Consider the following 17,421-nt stretch of genomic DNA (forward strand, 5'->3'; position numbering starts at 1 on the left):
GGGAATCTGTTGCGCCACTCTTTTGGCAGCCTGCAATAACAAATCACAATTTGTCATTCCCTAACCACAAAGAAAGTTAACTCCATGAATTTGTGTGACCTCAGAAGCTTCAGTTTACATACCCTGTTGCTTCAGAGACCTTGTCTGTGGAGAAACTTTTCCTTTCTGAAGTCAGTTGGAGATTGCAAGAGTTGAAGCTGAGGCTTCAAAGGACAGGAAGAATGAGTGTTGTCTTATCCTCTGGCTGAAGTGGAAATCCATCTGTCTGTGTTTAAATAACAAGGGTGTCAGACTTCATGTCCATCTGTGAGATGCTGGGCTTAAGATTCACCTTCTCTCATTTTCTGTTTGTTTTTTTAAAGTCTGGCCTCCTAATAAAAATTAATACATAGGCTGATATGTTTGTATACATGTATGGTAAAAGTGGAGCAACTTCCTAAATAAATGATGAGTCCACAGCCAACATCTAGAAATCTGTAGAGTATTTGCCCTCTTGATTTTAAACCAGTGCAGTACTCTCTGTTTCTCTTGATATAGAATGAAACAAGGAACCTGGCTATTTCCTTGAAAAAAGCACCAGCATGAGATTTGCAGAAAGCTGTAATAAAAATTTTCCATGTACCATTCAAACAGAGGCAATGAAGAAGTAATGCCATTCTACCCTGTTGTATTTGATACTTAACATGTAAAAACAGTTATTTGCTTGATTGTTTCACATTCATTTCACTCATATGATTATTCACTTGTAGATTGAGTTCTGGATTTACACATTTATTGAAACATGAGAAAATTACTTCCATAACTTACTCCAGGCCATATTTTTCATTAGATATGAACCATTACCTTCATAATGGTAAAATATCAAAACAAAATGCCAGCCCCTTGTATCATTTAATTTCCAAGCCTTGTCTGTTATTAGTTGTGTTACACACTGATTTGCAGTAGCAGTTTATTTCAACTAATTTGTCATCTCAAATATTTAGGGTCAATGTATTTTATTTAACTTTATTTGAGTAAGAAAAATTCCAAGAACCTACTTATTCTGGTTCAAAGCTTTTAGAGGTTTTCACCTCACATGATGCAAAACAGAAACCCAACAAGATAGTCTGAGAGTAAACAACTGGTTTGATTAATCCATTTTATATGCATATGGTGTGTTTAGATACAGTAAAGCTGGTCCACTGTAATTTAGATGATGTTCAGCTCAAGCAAGTACCTTAGGAAGAAGAACCTGGTGTGCAAAGGGTTTATTTCTGTCCAGCCCTGCTTCCTATTCTATCTGAAATCATTCAAAGAAACAACTGCAGAGAGGCTGACCAGGCTTGAAGCCCTGGGGTTGAAAACAGTGGCAGTTTAGAGCCAGACTGGGGAGCAGATGAGCGTCTTTGCCCTGGAGCAGTTGCATCCCTCAGATGGGTGGACCAGATGGCTGAGGTTGGTATCAGCATCAACAACCCAGCTTCTATCTGCTGCCACCCTTCAGCAAAACCCGTACAAGCTGCGAGCTACTGCGATGAGTCTGACAGACAGCAACTGGAGGAGTCATCATAACTCAGTCATCTGTCTGCACCCCGAGACCCTGCTCCTCTCTAGTCTGGAGATTCCTATAACTCCTGCCAATAGCAAGAAAACTGGTGGGGTTTGAAAACTTACCAATATTTCTCAGTGGTAGGTCTCAGGCAGCGTTCAGCACCTCGCTCAGGTGTGATGGGGTGCCTCTGATAAAATGTCAGTTGGGCACCACTGCTGGGAGTCAGCTGTGCATCCACTGCTCTTAAATGCTGCTAACTGTCCTAATGGCTTCACGACCAGGCTGAAAGTCTGGCACCTGACCTACATTTAAACAAGGAAATGTGTTCAAAATGATGGCTTGTGGTTTCTCCATATACAGAACTGACTAGGGCTGTGAAAGTCCTTGTGAAAGCTGAGCTCTGGAGAGCAAGGCTAGGGCAAGGGGCTGGGCACTCCCAATTTCAAGCAGAGATGTGTTCGTGTCATTTAGAGAGGTGATGCAGCCTCCTATGAGAAACCCTCCTGCATGTCTGTTAAAATGATGCTGCTTACACTGATGCATTGTAAATCCAGAGCAACAAAGGTCCTCTGCTGTGCCAGAGTTTTAGGCGTGATCACACACTTGCATCATCTTGCACTACCCAAATCCAAATTAACTGTGAGTACAAAATGAAATAGTTTAGTGAACTATGTGGATTGTTTGAGCATGATTTTCCTGTAGTGTACGTACCCAAGCTACCTTTAAACAACCCAGCTTGAGCATCAGATGCTCCTCAGCATTAGCTGTGCCAAATACTGCACATCCCGTTTGGGGGAGAGGGATGGATGGGCCTGTGGGATCCCCAGACTGGTGGGAGGGTGGGCAGGGCAGTCCCATTTGGTGGGCGGTGTGGGGAGGGACCTGTGGTGACACGCTGTGGGGGAGGGTAAGGTTAGGGTGGGTAGTGGGTTTTTCTGGGGGTTGGAGGGGTTTAGGCTGGGCTGGGGCTGTGGGAAGTGCCCGAGCCCCAGGTGGGTGCGAGGACCCCTTGTCTGTGTGCCCGCCTCACCCGCGGGTGTGTCAGAGTTGCTCCCTGTTCCAGCATTGTTGCAGTGAAGGTGGGATATGCTGGGCTTGGCTCGCTTGCAGCTTCTGCCCAGGAACAGTTTGTTTTGGAATTATAGCATCTTGGAAGGGTGTTTAGGGCAAGGGAATGTTTTTGGGTTTGAGTGTAGGAGGCTGGGGGGGGGAAGGTAGGGAGAGAAAGGCTCATCCAAATCATTTTAGTGGGGAAGAAGCTTGTGTGCCCTTATGAGGTTGCAAGCTGTGCTGGCGGTGGTATATGCCTCCAGTAGGGTCTCCCATGCCAGACAGGTCAAAACTGAAGGGTCAGATAAAATGTGTCCCTGGGTAGGATGGGCTCACCAGCCTTCCGGCAGTCATCCTAGGAGAAGGACAACTCTAATTCCAAACCTGGGCAGACAGAGCTCGCTTGGCCCTGTAAGGCCATCCATCCAAGAGAAGGATACTCTAATTAAACCTATGTTTTGAGGACTTCACTGTCACTTTCCAAGATTGCCAGGCCCTGGCAGATGAACCTTAGGAGTAAAGGGTGGGACCAGTTCTGCGCATACTGTGCCTCACCTAAAAAAAAATCCATTGCGCAGGCTCGAAGGATATGTCCACATTTGTAAAGCCCTGTAGCGATAGACGAGGGACAAAATGGCAGGTGAAAGGTGCACTGGAAGCTGCAGACTCAACCCTGCATGCAGGAGGTTTGGGACATTGGTCGCCTGAGACTGCCCCCGGAGATGACAGTCTTGTTCAGCAACATCCTGAATGACCAAGCAGCCTTTTTCAAGGACGGCACTGCTTACTCCACATGGAGAGGGGCCTAGAAAAGGTGGCCTAACCAAAGCTCATCTCCACCCTTCACCCAGTTGGTTAACCATGGCCAATGGGCATCTTCTGATGCGGTCGAATAAAGATAAAGAGACAAAGGCATACACCTGCCTTTAAAGGTGTGTTCAAATTGACACTTGCATGCTGGAACATCAGAACCATGCTTGATGCTGTGGATAGTGGACACCCTGAGTATTGTTCTGCTCTAATTGCTCACAAACTGTCACGACTTAACATCGACATTGCTGTTCTCAGTGAAGTTTGTCTCTATGAGGAAGGCAGCCTTAGAGAACATGGTGCCAGTTATACACTCAGATAAACCCAGAACTGAAAGTCATCTTTCAAGAGTTGGCTTCATGATTAAAAACTCTGTTGTCTCTAAACTTGAAAATTTGATGACAGGTCATTCCAATTGTGTCATCTCCTTATGCCTCCCACTACGCAACAAACAACACGTTGTCCTCTTTAGTATATATGCCCCAACTCTCCAAGCTGACCCTGCTGAAAAAGATAAATTCTACACCGACCTGCACTGCCTTACCCAAAAGGTTCCTGCAGATGAAAAGATCATAATCCTGGGTGATTTCAATGCCAGAGTAGGAAAGAAATCTGAAGCCTGGAAAGAAGTATTAGGCAAGCATGGTGTTGGAAACTGCAATGATAGTGGATGCCTTCTGCTAGAGTTTTGTGCGGAGCAGAAGTTCACCATCACCAATGCTATCTTTCAGCAGAAAGATAGTTTGAAGACAACCTGGATGCATCCTAGATCTAAGCATTGGCACCTCACTGATTATGTCTTGGTGCGACAGAGAGGTGTTTGCAATGTTCATCATACCCACGTGATGCCTAGTGCAGAATGACAAACAGATCATCACCTTGTGCGTTGTAAACTTAACTTCCACTTCAAGTTCAAACCTAAAAGGGATGGTATTCCAAGGAGAAGACTCCAAGTTAACAATCTCCAATCAGCCGCAGTGAGAGACAGCTTCCAGGTAAATCTTAAAACTAGACTGGAAGATCATTCCATAGATCCCTCTCCCGAAGCGCTTTGGCACCATATTAAAAACAGCATCCTGCAGTCCTCTGAAGAATCCTTAGGGTTCTCCTTCAAGAAAAACAAGAACTGGTTTGATGAAAACAATCAAGAGATGCAGGAATTGTTGAGGAAGAAGAGAACTGCTCACCAAGCACAACTTGCTCAGCCATCTTATTATGTAAGTAAAGCAGCCTTTTGTCTTGCATGCAGCAAGCTCCAACAGAAACTTCGAGACATCCAGAACAAATGGTGGATCAATCTAGCAGAAAACGTCCAATTATGGGCAGATTCAGGTGAATACAGAGAATTCTATGAGGCTTTGAAAGCAGTATATGGACCTACACACCAGGTTCAAAGCCCTTTACTCAGTGCAGATGGTCAAATGCTTCTCACAGATAACATTTCCATTCTGAATTGATGGTCTGAACACTTTCAGATTCTTTTCAGTACCAACCGTGTAGTCCAAGACTCAGTAATTCAGTCCATCACACAACAATCAGTGAAAAATGAATTGGGTATTGTCCCTTCTATAGGAGAAACTCTTAAGGCCATACAGCAGGTGAAAACTGGCAAGGCAGCTGGGGTTGATGGAATTCCACCTGAAGTCTGGAAACATGGGGGCCTTGCACTCCGTGCTAAATTTCACATGTTTGTGGTGCGCTGTTGGGAACTAGGCGAACTACCATCAGACCTTCATGATGCAGTCATCATCACCTTGTATAGGAAGAAAGGAGCTAAATCAGACTGCTCAAATTACTGTGGTATTACTCTGCTCTCCACTGCTGGCAAAATCCTGGCAAGAATACTCTTGAACAGACTAATACCCACTATAGCAGAAGGAATTCTACCTGAAAGCCAATGTGGTTTCAGAGCCAACAGGAGCACCACAGACATGGTATTTGTTCTCAGACAACTGCAAGAGAAGTGTAGGGAACAGAACAAAGGCCTCTAAGTAACCTTTGTTGATTTCACCAAAGCTTTTGATACTGTGAGCAGAAAAGGTCTGTGGCAGATTTTGGAACATTTAGGGTGTCCCCCAAGTTCCTCAAAATGATCATTTTGCTTCATGAGGATCAGCACGGCCAAGTCAGATACGGCAATGCACTTTTTGAGCACTTTCTAATAACCAATGGTGTGAAACAAGGTTGTGTTCTTGCACCAGTTCTATTCACAGTCTTTTTCTGCATGATGCTCCAAAGGGCCACGGCAGACCTCGATGAAGAAAACAGTATCTACATCTGATATCGTACCAATGGAAGCCTATTCAACCTAAGGCGACTGAAGGCCCACACTGAGACCTTAAATCATCTTGTCTGGAAGCTGCTTTTTGCTGACGATGTCGCCCTTGTCGCCCACACAGAAGCAGCTCTGCAGTGTTTAACATCCTGCTTTGCAGAGGCTGCTGAGCTTTTTGGGCTGGAAGCCAGCTTGAAGAAGACAGAAGTTCTCTATCAACCTGCACCTCAGGAAGTCTTCCATCATACCCATATCACCATTGGCCAATCAGAGCTCAAATCAGTCCAGCAGTTTAATTACCTGGGTAGCCTCATCTCCTCAGATGGTAAGATTGATGGGAAGATAGACAACAGGTTAGCAAAGGCATATAGAGCTTTTGGAAAACTCTATAAAAGAGTTTACTGTAAGAAACACTTGAAGAAAAGTAAAAAGATCAGTGTTTACAGAGCCATTGTACTGTCTGCTCTTTTATATGGGTCTGAATCATGGGTCATCTATCACCACCACCTGCGACTCCTAGAACGCTTCCATCAACACTGTCTCCGCACAATCCTAAACATCCACTGGTCAGATTATGTGACCAATACATCTGTTCTAGAACAAGCAGCAGTCACAAGCATTGAGGCCATGTTGCTGAGAACACAGCTGCGATGGGCAGGACACGTCTCCAGGATGAAAGACCACCGCCTCCCTAAGATCTTGCTTTATGGTGAACTTGCCACCGGCTGCCGCAAGAGGAGATACAAGGACTCCCTGAAACAATATCTCAGCTTTGGCCATATTGATCATCATCATCGGTCTACTCTGGCCTCCAATCAGGAGACATGCAGACACACCATCTGTAACGCTGCTGCTTCTTTTGAGAACACACACAGAATCACTCTTGAGGAGAAAAGACAACGCAGAAAGAACTGTGTCTTGCCAATACCGCCTAAAGAGACTTTCCACTGTGCCTTTTGCAACCGGACTTGTCTATCTCACATTGGCCTTTTTAGCCATCAGTGCGTTTGCAGCAAGCGTGGGTAGAGTCCTTCTCAAATCTTTGTTCGCGAAGCCTAGCCATGATGATGAGGATGACATACCCAAGCTACCTTTAAATAACCCAGCTTGAACATCAGATCCTCCTCAGCATTAGCTGTGCCAAATATCGCACATGCTAATTTTGGATGCTTCTCGGCAGCTTAAGCAGACCCTTGTGGAGCTCCACATTCCTAAGACCAGACTGGTGTTTATTCCATATATTAGAGGCAAACCAACAGCTTCATGCTCCTATCAGCAACATAGGAACATTAACACTTACACTGATTAGGTTTCATGTTCTTTTCCTGGATGAGATACGTAGAAGCTGTTGACCCTTCAAAACTTGATTTCCCCAGTTCAGATCTCCAATTCTGGGACAGCAGACTCCTGCTGTCAGGAGGTAGTCCCAACTGGCTGACTCCAGGTAGACTCATCTGCTCCAAACTTCCTTTTCTGGACATCAATGCAGTTCTCCAGCAGTGCAAAGGCTAATGTGTCAACAACCTTCACTGCTGAAATATCTTGAGATGCAGCAAAAATGGGATTAGCTTTTGTTTAGCTGAGCTTTTGATGGGAAGAGCTTCACCAAACTCTCTTGTCTAATTTTGGTCTGCAAGGAAATTATCTGTGGAGTGCTAATATTTTGTGTTCCAGATGGTGCAGGGTGCGTCTACCACCAGATTGGTTTGCTTTGCTCTGTTGTGGGCAAGATGTAGCGGACCCATTCAAAGATTTCTACTGCTGTGGTACCATACCAGTTTAGGTTATATGATGGGCTTTCTGTTGAACTGTTATGCTTTGTTTTTGCTGGACAAATTGCACAGAGGTTTGTGAGGTGAGCCAAAATTCCTACCTGTAGCCCTCTCACACACTTAAATCACCCATGTTTGGGAACTTGGTGTTCTCCACATTATTACAGGTCCTCAAAGGTTTTTCTCTAGTAAGTTCCCTGTCGTGACACACTAGGGTCAAGGGAAGCGGAGGAATTGCATTATTATTTAATTAACAAATAATAATAATTAATAGATAATTATTTAAGGAAGCTGAGCCCTGAGGCTTTTGTATGAAAGAGCCATGCATGTTGTTTACACTGTTCACAAATATTACCAGCAGAATTTTGTGTACAGGGTTTTTTCAGTTGTCAGGTTTTTTTTTATGACACCTACACTTTTTTTAATCTTGAGTTATTTTAGATTTAAATATTTTTCTAGTCATGATTAATTTTAAAAACCTACAGCTCCAATGTAAAGCGTGCGTGGAAATTTTCAGTAGAAGTTCTGCAACAGAAATTGTTTTACAGTGTGAACTTTGATGAGTCCTAGACTCCAGATGCTCTAAAGCAATCTGTTCTAAAGCATGTGTTATTATTACTGTTGAGTGTGGTTTAATGATGTAGAAAAGTATCAGAGTTATAGAGGTAAAATCCAATAGATCTTTGAACAAAATATCAGAAAGTACTTGTCTGTGGTTGTTCTTTGGTTGTATCTGTGCAGATGTCTTCTTTCACTGTTTAAAAACTGCTATTTATCAGAGGCTTTGTCTACTGCAAGCATGGATTTTATCACATCTGTGAATTCATTTAGGAAAAGTTATTGTTGTTGCTAATTGAAAATGAGAACTAGTGGAACTTTGTATTATTTATTATTTTGGCTTTGTGCTGTTAAAGTGTAGTTGCTCAGAAATTCTAATCCCTAATTATAATATTTTATGAGGGCTTGAGGATCTAATTCCCTTTTAAAAACATGACATTATTTCAGAAATTCAGGAATTCTGTTCAGGAAGCAGTGAAAGGTCTTGGGAATCCCAGACCAGCGAACTTGAACTACAGACATACGTAATTACATACTTCCTGGTGAAGAATTTTTCCTAGCTGAGGAGAGGCTCAAGTGCTGCCACTCAGACAGACAAGTTACTTGATATGTATGAGACTGAGTGAAAGGAGGGCTAAAGAGCATGTTGGAAGACCACAGGCACATAGCAATCTCCAAGGAGAGCATGTGAAGTTACCAAGAAAGAATCTGCAAGTCTTTTTGAAAGTGCTAAGTAAAAATTGCCCTCTTGCACACCATTCCTGTCATGTGATTTCTTCTCTCTTCCCATCTACCATTGCTTTTACAATATTGCAATGTCCAGCTGATGCTGTTTTGATCCACCAGAATTTCTACCTCAAACTCATTCCACTTTTGGAAATTGCAGAGAATATTTGGAGTGGGGCTTCCAGTTGTTTCCTGTGAAAGGAATTCAGTTTGCAGATGCCAAAACATCTTAAAGTCTCAAACCACTATGATGGAACTAGAGATGGTGGAGGACTTGCATCAAAATTATATTGCTCCAAGGCAAATGCTTACTGTCAACATGGTTGCTAAAGCTCAGTGCATACCATGTAAACAACATGCCATGACTGAAATTGCAATGGAAGGCAGAGTAAGTTGCTGAAAGTTTTTTCAAAAGTTCAAGGGAATTAATATTTGGGTGCATTTTTTGTTCATTTTTCAATCCATTTTTCCTCATTCCTAATTATAAGCAACTCAGAAGAGTAAGTATTCCCCAAATATGAAGTAATGGTTGTTGATTTGATTGTCTGAGCCTGTAAAAATAAAATAATATTTTAACTTCCTTTTACCTTTACCAGAGTTTTGAATTTTTAGCTGTTTTAAATACCTGTTAGAATAGACATAAAGGATATGGAATCAATGCTGCAAGGATTTACTCTGACAGGCCGTATACCTAAAGTCTACCTGGGATATTCATAGATTTTTGTGTTTGCAGGATCAGGCTTCTGAGTCTGCTTTTAGCACACTGATACTTTCATTTGACAAGATTGTTATGCTATGAAATATATACCAAAGGTATATTTTATCATCTGTGCCAGCTATACATACATGCTAAATATACTGTGTATGTATTATATGTATGAGGCTATGTTTTATATACATACACTACAGATAATAGAAGTATCATCTTTTTGTCATTATAAAGTTATGATAACTGTGTAATATAAACTTACAGAGGATTACAGACAGATTAGCAGTAGAATACTTATTAAATTGACCAATAAATGAGTAATTATTATGTAATAGTTTAAGGAGTGCATTTTTAGGGAATTTCAAGTTCTTGCATATATAACTGTTAGAGCTGAATACTTCTGCAACTAGGTAATTGACATTTTCCCTTCCAAAGTGAAGGAACAAATTTTCAACCACTGGCATAGAGAAGACTTTCAAAAGGATGCTTGAGTGCTTTCTTGTTTCAATGAAAGCACTCTTGTGCTTTCTTGTCTACAACTTGTCCTTCTAAGGGAATGAAATACATAGTGTTGATATATGTTTAATAAGTTACAAAATCAAACTTAAATATCACTGCAAAGAAGGAACTCAAGAGCAAAGGTAAAATGGAAATGCCTAAAGAGAGAAAATGGTTGGGAAATTCCAAAGGACTCAGAATGGTGTGTTGAGTGATACCTGAGAACCAGTTTACATAACAGAGAAGTGCCAACTTACCTACTTCTGGCAGTAATGGAATTATTGGAAGAAGGAGTGTAATGACAGAGTGAGTGAAGCTGTAAACCATCCAATGAAGGGATTCAAAGAGAAATGTCTTCTCGCAAAATCTATTCAGCTAAGAATAATTTAAGATTTGAAAATAACTAAATAATTAATTAAATAATTAATTAATTAGATAATTCTTAGGTTGTGAAAAATTCCCATCTATGAAATTCACTGATGTACAAAGAGTAATAAGGCATAAAATGAACTTCAGACAAAATCTGTAGGCCTTTCTTTCAGAAAAAAAAAACCCTTATTCTGAATAAAAATACCTAATTTTTGTTATTTTTAGTAGCCTGTGGTCTATTAAATATCTTCAGTTTTATTATGTCCACCTCAAAAGACTGTACAGGCTGCGTGGAGTAGATTAGTCTTGTAAATCTTGCATCCCATATCATCCTTCCCTTGGAATTTGGAACAACTCTGTAGTTATGTGCTGACTGCTATGTTGTTTTTCAATGTGAATGTATTTTACTCTAACAAATTTATTCCGCTGACTTAATTTTTTAAATTTATATTAATTCAAAACCGGTTTTAGAAAAGATAAGTGTGTTTTAACTGTGAGGTATCCATTCATTGAATCTATGGCATTTGCTGAGTATTGAAGCATCTATGGCCAAAAGCACATAGGCTTCTTGTATCTTCTTGCTAGATAAATTATCATCCCTGATAAGAGGGTCTGCTTCTTGAGCTTAACCTGGATCTGTTCTCCTTGATTATTATTATCAGTGAATGTCCTGTTGTTGCAGGGAGCTTGAGCTGTTCTGATAGAAGCTAAAGTGTCCTGAGTTTGACATGCTCTGTTGTGACATTTCTGTGTCACTTAAAGATGGACACGTTAGACTAGTTGTTTAAGTGAAGGTTTTAGCCTTGATCCTTTCCCTACTTGAGGTATTGTTTTTGTCTCTTTCTTTCTAAGTTGATTCATAAGGGCATGGATGCCTACCAAAACTTACTTCTTCTGGGCTGGATGTAAGGAAATCTGTAACTAAAGCTCAGTTAATCCCTTCGATCCCTCTTTGCTGCTGCATCCGTGAGACCTTATCCTGACCTTAGCACTGTGGCTGAGTTATCAAAAAACATCGCATTGTCAGCCTCAGTCTCTTTGCTGATCTTTATGAAGAGAATACCATTCTGCAGGCATCCACAAAGCTCAATGGCAAGCACCAGGAGCATGTTGGGTATTGCATATTATTTCCTATATATCATATATGATCTGAAAAGCAAAAACCGCATGTACCATGTGAAGAAAGAGTAGGAAGAGATGCCGATCAGTGGCTGGCAGTTCTTCCATGTGCTTAGGGAAACTGAGAATAGCAAACCTGAGCTAAGTCTAGAAAGGAAAAAGGGAACTGTACATTTGTTTTTTCTTGGGATTTGAAGAAAAAAGTGATTTTCTTAGATGAACTGGGTGACTAGTTTTTGAAACAGAAATGCAGGACACAATAGCTTGAGAAAAAACTGCTTTCCCAAAGCAGAGCATATTTCTTCCCTTTGATGGTCATTAGAAGTGCTTCCGAATACCAGCCCTTCATGGAAGAAGTCATACTAGAATACTATGAGCTGGTGATGATTTTAAGCTTCCCCCTGCATGTAATAGTTCCAAGTAATTGGTAGGTATGTGGGCTTCAAGAACAGTGAAATTTTTGCACCTTTGCTGTTTAAATCAGTGTTTTGTACAAGACAGTGTAGCCAAGTGAGTGCTGGAATACACAGCACTGGAACAGGAGTATTAGTACGTACAGTGTGTTTCAAAAACTTATTTGATGTACAGCAGGGTTTAAAGCAAGTTGGGTGTGTATTGCTGACAAGTCTTCTTTTTAGATATGGTCTCTTTCAAAGAACTTATTTTCTGGTAAGAATTTGGAGCCACTCTTATGGCAAGGACATGGAACAGAGGGTTCAGAGGTACAGCCTATATGCTGATAAGCAGTTACTAGAGCGTGAACAAAGAATGCCTGGTTTTAGAAATGTTGTATGTGCTGCATTTATACAAAAAGAAGCTTAAAAAAAAAATAACTTTAATACATACGCAGTATAAAGACACTTGTTGCGAAATGCTGGTGTTATAAGTATAATTTATTATGCTTTCTTTGATCCAGTGTTACAAATTAGGGTCACTCGTGTCAGGAGATTAAAACCTTTTTGTCTCTCTTTGATATCAAACTATTCTTTTCCAGTCCCTTTTATCTTGCAGAGCAGTGCTGAATTCCACAGCATCTCACTAGTTCGCTGGTGTTATTTGCAGCAATCATTTAATTGATTTTAGAACTGATATTATTTAGTCATAATGTCATTTACAACAACAGAGGCTCTTTAATATCCTAAAAATACTGAGAGGCTTTGGAGTTAGCTGGATAAGCATATGTATAAGAGAGACCACCAAGACTTTTGGGACCATGGTGTGAGTGCAAGATAGCCAAATTGGATAGAAAAAGAAAAAAAAAAAACAAGTCAAAGTGAGATTCTACATCAGAAAAACTACAGCAATCTACTGAAAATTAGTAGATGATAGTCATGAGTAGCTTACAGTGAACCGCAGGTACCAGCTTCCCTGAAGCACTGAAATAGGAACTTGGAGAAGCTTGTAAAAGGTGTCCTCAGGGAATCTTCCATTTTTTCACTATGATGCCTTTAATCCTAGAATTGTCAAGTCACATGGAAAATAATAGGACTGAATAGTTCAGTCAGTTAAAAGTTAGTATTATTTCTTTTATCAAAAATATTAGGTGTTTCTGGAGCTGTTAGGATTTGTAAAAACTTTAAAACAAGTGATGTCAAGTACTGATTCTGTATTACTCTTTCTTTTTTTTAATTTAAGATCATTATCTCTGACTAAGCAGACTCTATTCAATAGAAAGGATGAATTTTAATGCATTATTTTTTAACAGATGATTCAACGAGAGGCAGAAGTAAAAAATAAGGTAACTGCTGTGGCGTTGACAGACTCTGTTCATAATGTGTGGCATCAAGAAGTTGGAAAAACTATTCGAGAGTGGATGCGAGAGGTAAGGCCTATTTTTTTTGAAGAGTTAGAGTATATACATCTGTATATGGCTCACTAAACATGTCTGTTTCTGCTGACCTTTTCTGGTTTTTTGGATGTGAAAGACAGCACATTACAAGACTGAGGAAATCATGTATCCATACCAGCCCCTAAAATAACCAAGATTAAAGCCATTTCTGAATTTCAAAGTGAGCAGTCAAAATTATAAGAGCTAAGTCCAGTGTTTCTTCCTGCTGCGTGACAATATAGAGACATACTAAGGAGGTCTTTGCAGTGCCTGATATCTGGAGCAAAGTCCTGGGTGCACTCTGCAAAGCCCCTTTAAGCTCTTCGTGACTCAGTTTGATGATTTGCATGGCTGGCAAAGTATCCTTTCTCTCAGCAGTTTTATGATATGTAATTACTTCTATAGTGCTCTGAAGGTTTCATACTGAAGTATGGGGTACTGACATTTTAAAAATCATATTTTTTAAAGCAAGAGCAGCTAAACTACTCTTTATGAGTCTTGTCCTCACCAGGTCAGGCTCATCTCTATGTTTTTTTACATTCCCATGGCAGAACACTAAAATAATAGGTGCACAGAGCAAATTTAAACTAGTTGCATCCTGAACTTCCTGTTAGACTTGACTTTTTCTCATGGATTTAGTGAAACTTTGTGTATAGAGTGCCTATTCCTGACTTAACCTTAAAGTTTTATAGGCCATGACTGATGGGAATAGAGAATCACCTGGGATGCAGCCTGACAGTTCTGACTTAAATGTTAAAAATATAAAGAATGGTAATCCCTACAGGCTTTGTCAGAGAAATCCCCATTTTCTTTATGGGAAATCAAAACCTTAAAATATGTGTTATGTAGTAAAACTGAAATTTTAAATCCTGTAATTTGAATCTGACATCTCCATTTTTCTTTAAGCATTTAGTCTGAATAAGACAAGTGCATTACCTTTAATTTCATTTGCAGAAAGTAGATGTTAAAGAATACGTTAAATGATTAATGGCCTAAAAAGTGGATAGAGTGTCATAACTTACATTAGCATTAAAAATCTCCTATAAGAAAGAAGAATTTTACATATGTGAAATGTGGCTGAGTGGTATTAAGACTAGCGTATCACCTGGATATCTCTTACTTTAATCAGGTTTAAGGCTACTGGTAAAATGAATAATAATTAAAATATACACCTAATCGCTGCCTGTCTGTAGGGCTAATTGCTGTCATTGAAAGAATGAATTGTTAAAAAAGTAATTCTTCACTGGAGCTATCTCTCCTGTATCATTGCAGGCCTATTTTTAGTACCTATAGAAGTCATGATTTTTGAATTTATTAGGAGCTGTGATGAATGATAAAACAAATCATCCATTTACATATCTTGACACTGCTTTCGAGAATACTTATTTCTTACAGGGAAGTGTCACATTGTATATAAAAGCTAGTTAATTGTGTGCTAATCTTCTGTATTATCTCCAGCTCTCTGATGTAGTGTTCTATCAGTAGTTAATATTAATTTTACTTATTTCAAATGATTGTAATACTTTATAAAAATTCTACTTCTTTTATAATATCTACCATCTTACATTTGCAATTTCACATTCAGCTGTTAATTAAAATTATACATGCAAATTGTAAAAATGTATAATGCTTTCCTACTTTAAACCTGAAAACCTCTGTGAAATACTTCCATTTTAACCATTTTTTTACTAAAAAAGTTATATTACTGAATAGTGTGTTTGTTGTTTTTTTTTTTTTTGTTGAGTTCAATAGTTTCATTGATCTACTGTTTCTTACAAAAATCTGCCATGCTTTGTGAACTTCACTTTCTAATCTCATACAGCAACCCTTCCTTTATGTTGTTCCTGCTCTCCCTGGTCCCAGAACAGTAGGGTTGCCTTGACAAATCTATTCAAAAGCCATTCCTTGCCCTTTATTGGTGGGGACTGAAGCCTTTGAAATTCTCTTCTCACTGCAACACAGCTGACATCTTCTTCCAGACAGAATGAATTAAGGAAATACAATAAGACACTTGATCTACCAGTCAAGGATCTTTCCACAGTGAGGACGGACTCCATGGTGCACAACTAGGGCAGCAAGCATCTAGAAATACACAATACATGCTTGTTTACCAGAATAGAAGTTGTCCATTTTTACTATCATGATTGATGGTATGATTTTTTAGAAATCTGTCTGAAAATTTATTGGGTCTTTCCAAAAAGTTGTGCAGGTTTTTTCCTTTCTCTCTTAGTGAAGTTAATCAGGTTTTCATAAAGGGAAAATTCAGATTTGAAACAGGGGAAGCCACATAGGTCTTGTTGTTCAGCTGCTAATCTTATTAAAAATGCAGTTGCTTTAAAATTAAATCTTCAGTTCTGTAGATTTGATGTAGTTTCAGCATATTTTATTAAAAGCATATTATTTAATAATTTAGTTCATAGACTACTCTGAATAGATATCATTTGGAGGAAAACATTTACAAAATTCATGGCAAATTCATCCTACTCAGAGGTTCGGGAATGAAAGGTAAATGTAAATGCTTCCGGAATATAAGTCCCCAAAGACTGGTATTTGCCTTTTTAAATGTTCATGCACAATTCATCTCAGTCATATTTCCAATTATTTGAATATTAATCTGCTATCTTGAAGGCTTCTGTTCAGTTATGATATGTTGTTTCCTGATTATACAAACATTCTTTCCATGGTGTACTCCATCAAAACACACGGAAAAATTTCTGATTCCTTAATGTTGGCAAGCGAGCAGGCTCAGTGTTTATATCAACACCTATTTAAAAGCAGCAGAAAGGAAAAGCTTAAAGTGTGTGGTGGGTGATTCAGGCACTAGTTGGTCCAAGCACCTCCTCAAGTCTATTAGCACTCAGAGTAGCACTTAGAGACATGCTATTTAAGCGCATTACAAATCTCCTGAATTATGGTCTTACTCTTTCCTCATTTGGTATGAAACTATAGTAGTTCATTGATAGTAAGTGTGAATAAACTGGTGTAGTGTACTTTCCAGTCCTGCTTGGACTGCTGTGTAAATTAGAGTATTTTGATGTGATCATTGTCCTTACTTACAACGTCTGTATTTATTTTTACTCTGAGTTTTTGGCTTACCCCAAAATTACTGCCTACTCTTACAGAACTGCTGTAACTGGGTGTCCAGCTCCGAGCCCCTGGACACTTCAGTGGAGTCCATGCTGCCAGATTGCCCCCGTGTCTCTGCAGGTATGTCCATTTGTTTTTGGTAAGCCAGTTTATGTGTTTGTGCTCAGGAGCAACTTTTTTATTTAAAAATGCATTTGGTTATGACTGCATTTTAACCCTTCTACACCAAGATATGGTTGAAAGCATATGACTGCTGCTATATTATGCAGCTCACTGGTTTTTTGGTTTGTTTTTGGTTTTTTTTGCTTTGTGTGGGATTTAACTTCTCTTGTCTATTTGTTGCTTGAATTTTTTTAATCTTCCTTTCTTTTTGTCTTAAGTAGTTGGTGACATTATATGTGGAGCCTAAGAAAAATAATAGCAATGCCAAAAACTGGGAAATTTATCCTTGTAAAAATATCTAACTCTATGTGGACAACAAGGTTTTAAAGAAGTATATTAATGAAAGTTACAGCTAAGCTAAACAAGACGCTTTCCTGTATGCTGGTCAGCATAAGTCTAGTTTACATAGCGAATTATTTACAGCGTCCAAGAATGTTGATGTGAGTTTCCATTGTTTTGGAAATACTCAGCCAGGCTTTTTCAGTAATGAATCAAAAATCGTAAGAAGCACGTGAAATAATTCAGAGAGACTTTAGTTAATTCCAGAAAGTAGACACAGTTGTCAATGTAAAAGGAAAGTCTCCAATCTCTGTAGGAAAGTAATCTAAAATACATAAAGCTGTTACTGAACTTTCATGTTTGATTATCAGATTTTCTAAAAGCCATAGGTAGGATATTTCTGTAGAATATAAAATCAGGTTCAAAGGAAGACACAGTCTATACAATATTAATTTAAAAGCTGGAACAATATATCTGACCTTGCTCTGTGGGATGCAGTTATTCATTTGACAAGTTAGAGTTTCATATCTGTCTGCATTTGCAGGGTTGTTAATGAGATCTAACCTTGCAGATAAAACTTAGTTTACTGCAGGATATTTTTAAGGCTTGGAAAATTTAGTGGTACTTTGTTGGACAGCTCACAACAAA

General features: G+C 39.3%; 1 protein-coding gene across 3 annotated transcripts in view; it reads left to right on the plus strand.

The window, feature by feature from the left end:
- FAM172A (family with sequence similarity 172 member A) overlaps positions 1 to 17,421 on the plus strand; it is a 254,120-nt gene that overhangs the window by 162,981 nt on the left and 73,718 nt on the right. For all 3 annotated transcript variants that reach the window (XM_051789283.1, XM_051789285.1, XM_051789284.1), the window contains exons 8-9: positions 13,123 to 13,239; positions 16,368 to 16,452. In XM_051789283.1, the coding sequence (XP_051645243.1) occupies positions 13,123 to 13,239; positions 16,368 to 16,452 (202 nt within the window). The remainder of the gene's footprint in view (positions 1 to 13,122; positions 13,240 to 16,367; positions 16,453 to 17,421) is intronic.

Source organism: Manacus candei, unplaced genomic scaffold, assembly GCF_025592945.1.
Source record: "Manacus candei isolate 608988 ecotype Guabito, Panama unplaced genomic scaffold, ASM2559294v1 h1tg000027l, whole genome shotgun sequence".
In the NCBI taxonomy this organism is placed as follows: Eukaryota; Metazoa; Chordata; class Aves; order Passeriformes; family Pipridae; genus Manacus; species Manacus candei.